Below are 13238 nucleotides of genomic sequence, written 5' to 3'. Positions count from 1 at the left end.
TCAGGGGTAATGGGAGCGCAGATAACTTCAGGGGTAATAGGGGAAACATGGGGTAATGGGGAGCCAAGAACTTCAGGGGTAATAGGGGAAACATGGGGTAATGGGGAACAAAGAACTTCAGGGGTAATAGGGGAAACATGGGGTAATAGGGAACAAAGAACTTCAGGGGTAATAGGGGAAACATGGGGTAATGGGAACAAAGAACTTCAGGGGTAATAGGGGAACATGGGGTAATGGGAGCAAAGAACTTCAGGTTTAATAGGGGAAACATGGGGTAATGGGGAGCAAAGAACTTCAGGGGTAATGGTAGCGCAGATAACTTCAGGGGTCATAGGGGAAACATGGGGTAATGGGGAGCAAATAACTTCAGGGGTAATGGGAGTGCAGATAACTTCAGGGGTAATAGGGGAACATGGGGTAATGGGGAGCAAAGAACTTCAGGTGAAATAGGGGAAACATGGGGTAATGGGGAGCAAAGAACTTCAGGGGTAATAGGGGAAACATGGGGTAACGGGGAGCAAAGAACTTCAGGGGTAATAGGGGAACATGGGTTAATGGGGAGCAAAGAACTTCAGGGATAATGGGGAAAACAACTTCGGGGATAATGGGGCACAGACAACTCCAGGGATAATAGGGGGAAACATAGGGTAATGGGGAGAAAAGAACTTCAGGGGTAATAGGGGAAACATGGGGTAATGGGGAGCAAAGAACTTCAGGGGTAATAGGGGGAGACATGGGGTAATGGGGAACAAAGAACTTCAGGGGTAATAGGGGGATACATGGGGTAAATGGGAACAAAGAACTTCAGGGGTAAGAGGGGAAACATGGGGTAATGGGGAGCAAAGAACTTCAGGGGGTAATAGGGGGAGACATGGGGTAATGGGGAACAAAGAACTTCAGGGTTAATAGGGGGAGACATGGGGTAAATGGGAACAAAGAACTTCAGGGGTAATAGGGGAAACATGGGGTAATGGGGAGCAAAGAACTTCAGGGGTAATATGGGGAGACATGAAGTAATGGAACAAAGAACTTCAGGGGTAATAGGGGGAGACATGGGGTAATGGGGAACAAAGAACTTCAGGGGTAAGAGGGGAAACATGGGGTAATAGGGAGCAAAGAACTTCAGGGGTAATAGGGGGGAGACATGGGGTAATGGAGAGAAAATAACTTTAGGGGTAATAGGAAGGGTAATGGAGAGCAAAAAACTTGATGGAAAATAGGGGAGACAAATAGTAATGGAGAGCAAAGAATTTCAGGGACAATGGGGGAGCAGTCAACTTCAGGAAAATGGGGGAGCAGATAACTTCAGGGATAATGGGGAGCAGACAACTTCAGGGATAATGGGGGGCCAACTTCGGGGGTAATGGGGAGGGGCAGACAACTTTAGGAGTAATGTGGTAGACAACGTTAGGGGTAATGCGGGAGCAACTTCAGGGGTAATAGGGGAGCAGACAACTTTAGAGATAATGGGGGAGCAGATAACTTCAGTAATAATAGGGGAGCAGATAACTTTAGTGATAATTGGGGAGCAGATAACTTCAGTGATAATAGGGGAGCAGATAACCAAATATAATAGGGGAGCAGATAACTTCAGGGATAATAGGGGAGCAGATAACTTCAGAGATAATTAAGGGAGCAGATAACTTCAGGGATAATAGGGTAGCAGATAACTTCACTGATACTAGGGTAGAAGATAACTTCAGGGATAATGGGGGAGCAGATAACTTGAGGGATAATAGGGGAGCGGATAACCAGTGATAATAGGGGAGCAGATAACTTCAGGGATAATTAAGGGAGCAGATAACTTCAGGGATAATAGGGGAGCAGATAACTTCAGGGATAATTAAGGGAGCACATAACTTCAATGACAATAGGGGAGCAGATAACTTCACTGATAATAGGGGAGCAGATAACTTCACTGATAATGGGGAAGCAGATAACTTCAGGGATAATAGGGGAGCAGATAACTTCACTGATAATAGGGGAGAAGAGAACTTCAGGGATAATGGGGGAGCAGATAACTTGAGTGATAATAGGGGAGCAGATAACTTCAGGGATAATAGGGGAGCAGATAACTTCAGTGATAATAGGGGAGTAGATAACTTCAGGGATAATTAAGGGAGCATATAACTTCAGGGATAATAAGGGAGCAGATAACTTGAGTGATAATAGGGGAGTAGATAACTTCAGGGATAATTAAGGGAGCGTATAACTTCAGGGATAATAAGGGAGCAGATAACTTCACTGATAATAGGGGAGCAGATAACTTCAGGTATAATAGGGGAGCAGATAACTTCACTGATAATAGGGGAGCAGTTAACTTCAGTAATAATGGGGGAGCAGATAACTTCAGGGATAATAGGGGAGCAGATAACTTCAGGGATAATAGGGGAGCAGATAACTTCAGGGGTAATAGGGGAGCAGATAACTTCAGGGGTAATAGGGGAGCAGATAACTTCAGGGGTAATAGGGGAGCAGATAACTTCAGGGGTAATAGGGGAGCAGATAACTTCAGGGATAATTAAGGGAGCATATAACTTCAGGGATAATAAGGGAGCAGATAATTTCAGTGATAATAGGGGAGCAGATAACTTCAGGGGTAATAGGGAAGCAGATAATTTCAGTAATAATAGGGGAGCAGATAACTTCAGGGGTAATAGGGAAGCAGATAATTTCAGTGATAATAGGGGAGCAGATAACTTCAGGGATAATAAGGGAGCAGATAATTTCAGTGATAATAGGGGAGCAGATAACTTCAGGGGTAATAGGGAAGCAGATAATTTCAGTGATAATAGGGGAGCAGATAACTTCAGGGGTAATAGGGAAGCAGATAATTTCTGTGATAATATGGGAGCAGATAACTTCAGGGGTAATAGGGAAGCAAATAATTTCAGTGATAATAGGGGAGCAGATAACTTCAGGGATAATAGGGGAGCAGATAACTTTAGTGATAATAGGGGAGCAGAGAACTTCAGGGATAATAGGGGAGCAGATAACTTCAGGGATAATAAGAGAGCAGATAACTTCGGAGATAATAGGGGAGCACACTTGCATATTATTAGGGTATGTTCACACTACGGAAATTCTGTGATGATTTTCTGGCCCTTAGAGTCCCATATAATGAAGAAAATCTACACTTGGCTTTCACAACTTCATTGGAAATATCCCTGACATATAAAGTATGGCGCAGATTGCCCCTGAAATCTATGGGATGGAGATTTTCCACGGATTCTGACGCAAAATCTGCTACAAAATTGACGGGCTAGAGAGGTAATGGGGACTCTGAGGCAGTAATTGGGGTTATATATAGGTGAGGTGGGATGTAAGGGGAGCTGGCTGGAGGGGTTACAGGTGGGGACATCTCAGGGTGTACTGTATAAGTGATGAAGGAAGAGACAGGTGAGGAGGATTGTAGGGGATTGGAATGTTTGGTTGTATGGGGGTGAGGCTGAGGTAATGTGGGGACAATTGGAGTAGAGGGGCATTTACTGTGAAGGAGTGTTGGGGATCATATAATGGGGTCTGTATTTAGGGTATAGGACAAGGTTAGTACTGAGGAGAGTGATCTTGGGGGGATATGGTGCTGGTAGGAGTATATTTAGGTTTGGTCGGGTATTAGGTAAATCTCATAGTTAAGGTTGGTTTTGGTAGGTTCAGGGTGGGTGGTAGGATTATTGGGGGTTCGGCTGGTGTGAGGACAGTATGGAGGTAAGGTATTGTGGTGGGGTCAGAGTAATATGGAGGAGCACCTGTAGAATATGATGTATAGAGGGCCCAGTCTGGGGGATATTGTGGGCTCATGTATCTGTCTATCGTATCAATGACAGAAAATGGCGCAAGTAACTAAGAAAATATTTCATGTAGTTTCAGACCACCAGGGGACATGGCTGAGCCCCCCCCCCCCCCCCCGAATATGTGACCTACAAAGCACCTCATCTCTTACCTGTGGTAAAGACAAAATGGCGCTGACATGAGGGGCTGGATCTGCCACCACTTTCCATGTGTGGGGGAGGACGTTGGATAAACACAGTTTGTATTAAGGGGTGAGGGTAAATTTGGGGGGGCGGAGCATATTCTAGTGGTATTTGTATTATTATGGATGAGCAAATATTTGGGGGCTCACTTGTATCTCGGGGGCATTGTGAGGGACACATTTTACATGGGTGACATTTTGGGTGGCTTGTAGTGTAAATTGCTCATTTTTGGGGAGAATTTTTTCTATTAGCTGATTTCTGGTGAGAATAAATTTTGCCTTAATTTGTAGCGTAACTTTTCGGAGCTTGTAATGCCGCTGGACGCTGTCGCCCCGGTTGTCCCACAAACAGACACATTTACTCCAATGTTTCCAGGTATGTGTTCTTATTTCTGGGATATATTGGGTCGGGTCGGAGCCCACTCGCTGCTCTTCGCTTTTATATTTATTTGATGATCTCATATCATGTTTATGTATTTTTTTCCCTTTCTGCTGCTGATGATGTCATCCTTCTAGAGTTGCTTGATGACATCATCCCACCCTCCGCTGCCAGGTATGTATCAGCAGATTCAATATTTAATGGAGGTTTCATCAGACGTCTCCTCCTCGGCCGCACTGATGTGTCATCTTATTGTCATCCAACCGTTATAGAAGCCTGAGCTTCGCCTTCAGTGCTATTCACTAGGGATGAGTGATGTCATCGGTGGCTGGATCCTGATGATGTCACTGGTCACAGATAAATATGGGCTCAGGCAGTCGCACCACACTTCGTGTGTGGTTTCCCTGTAGGATTTTCTTCACTATTGAAGACCAAGTACATGTTGGTAACTGAGTCTTCCTCTTCTCTTGGAAACTACAATCAAGGCCACCTTCTATGATGACCTATCTTTCCCAGACTCTTGAAAGGCAAATCTTCCTTGTGATTGCACCAATATGTCATCCTGTAATAGCAGCCATGTGGGTTGTCACCCAGCTTTCCTGGACACAGATAAATCTAACAACCACTGAATAGAATAGGCTGCCACCCAGCTTTCCTAGAGCTGTGAATGTGATTAATTAGTAAACGTTATGTTGTTCAGGACTCTAGGGAATCTGCGTGACAACATATGTGGGGGCTGTAACATTAAACATATTGGTTATCCATAGCAGTCACCTCTCCTGACTCGGCAGATTTTGGTAAGCTGAGTGATAGCTCATGCTGGAGCTGTAAGGTTGACTCCTATGGTCACTTTTCAGCTTTCCTAGACTCCTGAATGGTAAATGTACATATTTGTCTGCTTCCAATGTGCTGCATGACTTGGCCAATGTGCTGTCCCATGCTAGAGGAAAGCGGGGTGACAGGTGTAGCTTTTTCCCACATTCCTGAATGACATTATCCAAATTACAGCAGTAATACGCCCTCTTGTCCATCATGGCAGCCATGTGGATTGTCACCCAGCTTTCCGAGACACAGGTAAGAAAAACAGGTGGCTGAATGGAATTTGTATTATGGAATAACTAGTGAAATATACCTTGTCCACACAGCTTTTCTAGACTTCTGAATGGTAAACCTGAGAAGTTATGAAATAATACAACATCACCTGTTATGACTGGGCAGATATTCCATTTAGGACTCAGGGAAAGCTGAGTGACAACCCCTGTTCACAGAAATGATGGGGGGTTTGATATGTTTGTGGGGTGGTGTAAATATGAATCTCCCCCCCCCCCCTCCATCGTAGCAGCTGCGGCGCGATCATTAGGATTCAACGGCGTTCCTCACTCTTGGGCTCGTCTTAGGCGCCGGGCTAAGCATTCGCAGCATGAGGTGATAGGTTCCCGCAGTGATCGGCCTTCTGGCAGGAGAAGGGTTAAGAGGTGGACTGGGGGGGGGGGGGGGCAGGACCCTCTCTCCCGTGAGCGCACACACCAGATGCCGCTTCCTCTTATAGGAAATCCTTGTTGTGCAGCTTGTAGGATTCAAAGTTGTTTCAGGATTTCAGTTAAAAAACAAAAAGCATAAAAAGCGAATAATTAAAAAACAACAATAAAAAGGGTAAAGTAAATAACACGTTGGTTCGCTCCCTCTCTGCGAATCACCTCAGCCAGTGAGAAAGAAGAGACCTTTATTTCTGGCAACAAACTCCACCCCCGGGGGGCGCCGCTACTTACGGTAATATCATTATTTCTCATATTTTAGGTTAAACATTTTCCCCAATGGCTCATTTTTTTCTCGAGCACCTGCCACCATTTGTTGCCTCTTCTCATCTTCTCTATTTTTGGTGGAGGGGGGGGGGGGAGGGCTGAAACTGCGCTACATTTGAAAAGTGCATGTATACAATTTAAAAACAAAAAATGGAAATATAGAAAGTAAGTTATCAAAATTGTAAAATTGTATTTTATTTTACTCTTTGTATTTCCTTATCTGACCAGATCTGCACTTTACATCTGATGGTTTTTGTTCAATAGCCGAAGTAGTTTTTATAATGTCACCTTATTGTAGTCGGACGGACGTTATCACATTTTCTTCTTTGTGATGGGGAACCCCAATCCCCAGGACAACAAGGCCACAGCAAACTCCAAATTCCCCAGATCTCATCTGATCGGGTCACATCACAAGACTTTGGGATCCGGGCCTCAGGGCCACATCACAGGACTGTGGGATCCAGGACTCGGGGTCACATCAAAGGGATGTGGGGTCCGGGCCTTGTAGGTCACATCACAGGACTAAGGGGTCAAGCCCTTGGGGTACACATCACAGGACTTTGAATGAGGTCTGGGCCTTGGGGTTGACATCAAAGGACTATGGGGTCCATGCCTCAAAGGTCACATCACAGGGATATGGGGTAGGGGCCTCAGGGGTCACATTACAGAACTATGGGGTCCAGGCCTCGGGAGTCACATCACAGGACTATGGGATCCGGGCCTCAGGGCCATATCACAGGACTGTGGGGTCCAGGATTCGGGATCACACCACAGGGCTATGGGGTCCAGGCCTCGGGGTTACATCACAGGACTATGGGATCCGGGCCTCAGGGCCACATCACAGGACTGTGGGGTCCAGGACTCGGGGTCACATCAAAGGGATGTGGGGTCCGGGCCTTGTAGGTCACATCACAGGACTAAGGGGTCAAGCCCTTGGGGTACACATCACAGGACTTTGAATGAGGTCTGGGCCTTGGGGTTGACATCAAAGGACTATGGGGTCCAGGCCTCAAAGGTCACATCACAGGGATATGGGGTAGGGGCCTCAGGGGTCACATTACAGAACTATGGGGTCCAGGCCTCGGGAGTCACATCACAGGACTATGGGATCCGGGCCTCAGGGCCATATCACAGGACTGTGGGGTCCAGGATTCAGGATCACACCACAGGGCTATGGGGTCCAGGCCTCGGGGTTACATCACAGGACTATGGGATCCGGGCCTCAGGGCCACATCACAGGACTGTGGGGTCCAGGACTCGGGATCACACCACAGGACTATGGGGTCTGGGCCTTGGAGGTCACATCACAGGACTATGGGATCCAGGCCTCAGGGCCATATAACAGGAATGTGGGGTCCAGGACTCGGGGTCACACCACAGGGCTATGGGGTCTAGGCCTCGGGGTCACATCACAGGACTATGAGATCCAGGCCTCAGGGCCATATCACAGCACTGTGGGGTCCAGCACTCACGGTCACATCAAAGGGCTATGGGGTCTGGGCCTTGGAGGTCAAATCACAGGACTATGGGGTCAAGCCCTTGGAGTACACATGACAGGACTTTGAATGAGGTCTGAGCCTTGGGAGTGACATCAAAGGACTATGGGGTCCAGGCCTCGAAGGTCACATCACAGGGCTATGAGGTAGAGGCCTCGGGGGTCACATTACAGAACTATGTGGTCCAGGCCTTTGGGGTCACATCACAGAACAGTCCTGTGATATGGCCCTGAGGCCCGGTTCCCATAGTCCTGTGATGTGACTCCCAGGCCTATGGGATCCAGGCCTCAGGGCCATATCACAGGAATTTGGGGTCCAGGACTCGGGGTCACACCACAGGGCTATGGGGTCCGGGTCTTGGGGTCACTTCACAGGACTATGGGATCCGGGCCTCAGGGCCACACCACAGGGCTATGGGGTGCAGGCTTCAGGGGAGAACAAGGGTTGAATTATACAATATCAGGCAGTAGGTTATAATAGTATGAGGTAAAAACATAAACTTGACCTGGTACTTAGGAGGTTAATGCTGACTGGTCACCAATACAGTGTTCTATATGTGTGGCTCATGGCCACTCTGGCCCCTCAGATATTTGTACAGCAGCGGTGATGGTTGTGCCGCCATTCTCCTTCGCATGTTTGCTCCTTGCACAGATCAATGCTCTATAATCTCCCCGCAGAGACCCCCTGTTATGCAGGACTCCTGTCTCCACCGCGTCTCACCGGGATTTCAGCAGCGTCAGTGCGAATTAACCTGGCAGGTGTTTCCCCCTCCTGGGACGAGAACCTGGGAGCACGCGGCGTCTTACAGAGTATCTTATTACACGCCCGCCCCCAGAGACCAGAATGGTTGCGGCCCCTTCCTTGCGACCCACCCTCCTGTATACACCCCGAATAGAGAGAACATCTCATCGGGCTCCTGTGTCACAAATACATGGGAAATACACCGAAAAGGGAGGTGGGCCATCATTGTCAACAGAGAAATAGTGTGTACGATAGACTGCAGACTACACCATTCTGTAATAGAGGGATGAGATGATTGGGATAAAGGACAGGTGACCCCCCAGGTGACCGGTGATCTCCTATATATCTCCCTTCATTACTGGAGGATGTTATTCATGAGCCAGTAAATATTAGATTTAGGGAGAGGAACCTGCTGCAGTCACTTGTATAGTCCAGTGTATAATATACAACCGACATAATCCACAGCGCCGGACAGAATACGGTCATGTCAGTCCCTGCGCCCACTGTGCTATTACACCAGGGTACAGAGGACTTATATTCTCACCCCTGACCCCACCACTTCAGAGTCGTCCCTGTATAATATTCTGTACCGCCCCCTAGTTGTAATGAATAATTGCCATGATCCCGAAATTGTATATATACTTGGTAGAGGGAAAATGCTGATGCTGAACTTTACAACATCAGGATTATGATAACAGAACTGATTTCTTCCAAAAAACAGCATCACCGCTGTCCTCAGGATGTGTGTGGTACTGCAGCTCAGAGAACAGGTGAACGGGCCAGGGTGGGTGAGGTGCTGTTTTTCTATTTCTGGATAACCTCATACATAACTGGGCAGGAAAGTTCTGAGACAATCTGTGTAGTAGATGTAATGGTGGCAATGTTGGTTATCACCCAATACTAGACCTGGTCCATGATTTGACCCACAAGGCGCAGCAGCCATTTTTCCCCTCACGCTGTGCCCTTATCGCCACCTTACCCCGATAACACCTCACCTGTCTATTATACCTCCCATTGCCCTTATCCACTCATGCCTCCCCCCTCGTCCTGTGTCACTTCATGTCAAACATGTGTAAGTATGTGCCCCCTCCGGATGCTGCTGTTAATAAATAATAAAGGAGCAGGGGGCATGTGTGTGTTTATGGCCAGCGCAGCACGTGGTGATGGTAGCAGCGGCTGCTTCTTACTAGGCGTTTCATGGCTGCGGTGAGTATCCCCGATGGGATGTCACAGCGGCTGCTTCCCCAGTGACTGTCTAGACAGTAGTCGTGTGCACCTGACTTCATGAATGGCTTCAGCAAGTGACACTCGCTGTCCGCACAGAGGCCATCGGCATGTCCGGCGCAGGCTACCATGGGAGTGAGAGGGTGCCCCTGGTCCGACAGCCTGTTCAGAAGACTATAGTCACCACACCCCCCTCTGCCCACAGAGGTATATCAACACTTCCACGTGTGCCCCTACCCCCGTGCCCGCCTCCTGTGCCCACCCTAAGCTGCCAAAAGATGTTTTCTCTTCTGCCGTTCTTTTCTCTCCTGGACGTTGAATGCATAAAAAAAAAAAATCACGCTGCAGTCACACCGAGAACAAAGGGTGCTGGCGGCAGCCATGTTTTTGTGTACCCCTCGTGGCAGCGGTTTAACCCTCTGTGACCGAAGAATGAAAAAGGGGGCGCTGTGAAGTTCGCAATGTAATAGAGGGGGGAGTTGCTGCATTTTAACCCATTCAGTGCAGAGGAGGGTAACCGGGCACCCACAGGAGTCCGAACCCTCCAATCATTACGATGTTGGGGTTAACTTAATCCGGGTGACCCATGACATTGTAATCGTTCAGCGAAGCGTCTGATTGGTCAGGTCTGAGCTCATAGATTAGTGCTTGTGTGGCATGATCTCACTGCCCACTTACCCTCCCCAGAGGGGGCGGCGCCCAACATCTTAATAACTGATAATCGATACGTCCTATCTCTACAGTATGAGGCCGGCAGATGGTCGCAGCCCACCATCGCCACCTGAGACCCCATTTATTTAGATCCCTCTACAAGCCAAGTGCATTGTGGGCCATGTAGTTCTCGCTGACTTATTGTCATGCATGATTTCATTTTCCTGGGAGGCAGTTAACCTCTTCTGGACACAATGGTTTCCACCACAAATAACTCACAGATTTATCAGTTTTTATAAAAAAAAAAAATAAATTGTAATTACTTTCCAGAGTCATAGTTTAGATCCAAGAAGTCGAGTAAATTCTGCACATTTTTATGTAAAATTGACCAATCTTTTTCTTTGCCTGTTGAACTCTTGTCCTTTCTCCCTGGATGCAGATGTTCGGTCCTTTATATCATGTTCCGGTGATGAATGGGGTGTGCGGCCCCTCGCCCCCATCGGGTGTCCGGACAGGGCACGTTGTGAACTTTAATGCTTGGAGGCCAATAGGATGGAAATGAACTGCGATGGTCTGCGGAGAGAAAAGGGGGAAGGGGTCAGAAAAAGTTTGCTCCATCATTTGCTCCTGTGGCCTAATATACAGAGGTGTAACTAAGAAAAATCTAAGCTAAAATAATCCCCAAAAAATGAAGTGCAAGTCTGTATATATACAGTATCTCACCATAAGTGAGTCCACCCTTTCTGTCCAGCGGCAGCATATCAGTCTTCCCCAACCTGGGGTAGATCAGTGTTCCCCAACCTGGGGTAGATCAGTGTTCCCCAACCTGTGGTAGATCAGTGTTTCCCAACCTGGGGTAGATCAGTGTTCCCCAACCTGGGGTAGATCAGTGTTCCCCAACCTGGGGTAGATCAGTGTTCCCCAACCTGGGGTAGATCAGTGTTCCCCAACCTGGGGTAGATCAGTGTTCCCCAACCTGGTGTAGATCAGTGTTCCCCAACCTGGGGTAGATCAGTGTTCCCCCGACCTGAGGTAGATCAGTGTTCCCCCGACCTGGAGTAGATCAGTGTTCCCCCGACCTGGGGTAGATCAGTGTTCCCCAACCTGGGGTAGATCAGTGTTCCCCAACCTGGGGTAGATCAGTGTTCCCCAACCTGGGGTAGATCAGTGTTCCCCAACCTGGGGTAGATCAGTGTTCCCCAACCTGAGTTAGATCAGTGTTCCCCAACCTGGGGTAGATCAGTGTTCCTCAACCTGGGGTAGATCAGTGTTCCTCAACCTGGGGTAGATCAGTGTTCCTCAACCTGGGGTAGGTCAGGGTTCCCCAACCTGGGGTAGATCAGTGTTCCTCAACCTGGGGTTGATCAGTGTTCCCCCGACCTGGGGTAGATCAGTGTTCCCCTGACCTGGGGTAGATCAGTGTTCCTCCGATGTGGGGTAGATCAGTGTTCCCCTGACTTGGGGTAGATCAGTGTTTCCCCGACCTGGGGTAGATCAGTGTTCCCCTACCTGGGGTAGATCAGTGTTCCCCAACCTGGGGTAGATCAATGTTCCTCAACCTGGGGTAGGTCCGTTTTCCTCAATCTGGGGTAGATCAGTGTTCCCCCGACATGGGGTAGATCAGTGTTCCCCAACCTGGGGTAGATCAGTGTTCCCCAACCTGGGGTAGATCAGTGTTCCCCAACCTGGGGTAGATCTGTGTTTCCCAACCTGGGGTAGATCAGTGTTCCCCCGACCTGGGGTAGATCAGTGTTTCCCCGACCTGAGGTAGATCAGTGTTCCTCAATCTGGGGTAGATTAGCGTTCCTCAACCTGGTGTAGATCAGCGTTCCTCAACCTGGGGTAGATCAGTGTTCCCCAACCTGGGGTAGATCACTGTTCCCCCGACCTGGGGTAGATCAGTGTTCCCCCGACCTGGGGTAGATCAGTGTTCCCCCGACCTGGGGTAGATCAGTGTGCCCCAACCTGGGGTATATCAGTGTTCCTCAACCTGGGGTAGATCAGTGTTCCCCCGACGTGGGGTAGATCAGTGTCCCCCAACCTGGGGTAGATCGGTGTCCCCCAACCTGGGGTAGATCAGTGTTCCCCAACCTGGGGTAGATCAGTGTTCCCCAACCTGGGGTAGATCACAGTTCCCCCGACCTGGGGTAGATCAGTGTTCCCCAACCTGCGGTAGATCAGTGTTCCCCAACCTGGGTTAGATCAGTGTTCCCCAACCTGGGGTAGATCAGTGTTCCCCAACCTGGGGTAGATCAGTGTTCCCCTGACTTGGGGTAGATCAGTGTTTCCCCGACCTGGGGTAGATCAGTGTTCCCCTACCTGGGGTAGATCAGTGTTCCCCAACCTGGGGTAGATCAGTGTTCCTCAACCTGGGGTAGGTCCGTTTTCCTCAATCTGGGGTAGATCAGTGTTCCCCCGACATGGGGTAGATCAGTGTTCCCCAACCTGGGGTAGATCAGTGTTCCCCAACCTGGGGTAGATCTGTGTTTCCCAACCTGGGGTAGATCAGTGTTCCCCCGACCTGGGGTAGATCAGTGTTTCCCCGACCTGAGGTAGATCAGTGTTCCTCAATCTGGGGTAGATTAGCGTTCCTCAACCTGGTGTAGATCAGCGTTCCTCAACCTGGGGTAGATCAGTGTTCCCCAACCTGGGGTAGATCACTGTTCCCCCGACCTGGGGTAGATCAGTGTTCCCCCGACCTGGGGTAGATCAGTGTTCCCCAACCTGGGGTATATCAGTGTTCCTCAACCTGGGGTAGATCAGTGTTCCCCCGACGTGGGGTAGATCAGTGTCCCCCAACCTGGGGTAGATCGGTGTCCCCCAACCTGGGGTAGATCAGTGTTCCCCAACCTGGGGTAGATCAGTGTTCCCCAACCTGGGGTAGATCAGTGTTCCCCAACCTGGGGTAGATCAGTGTTCCCCAACCTGGGGTAGATCACAGTTCCCCCGACCTGGGGTAGATCAGTGTTCCC

General features: G+C 49.0%; 1 protein-coding gene across 1 annotated transcript in view; it reads left to right on the top strand.

Annotated features, from left to right (window-relative positions):
• KLHDC9 (kelch domain containing 9) overlaps positions 1-13238 on the top strand; it is an 82132-nt gene that overhangs the window by 3157 nt on the left and 65737 nt on the right. Inside the window, exons 2-3 of the mRNA XM_056545519.1 lie at positions 4265-4349; positions 4490-4526. Coding sequence (XP_056401494.1) covers positions 4265-4349; positions 4490-4526 — 122 coding nt within the window. The remainder of the gene's footprint in view (positions 1-4264; positions 4350-4489; positions 4527-13238) is intronic.

The sequence above is a fragment of the Hyla sarda genome, chromosome 11 (assembly GCF_029499605.1).
Source record: "Hyla sarda isolate aHylSar1 chromosome 11, aHylSar1.hap1, whole genome shotgun sequence".
NCBI classification, from domain to species: domain Eukaryota; kingdom Metazoa; phylum Chordata; class Amphibia; order Anura; family Hylidae; genus Hyla; species Hyla sarda.
The sequence above is the reverse complement of the archived record's forward strand: the minus strand, read 5'-3'. Positions and strand labels throughout refer to the sequence as shown.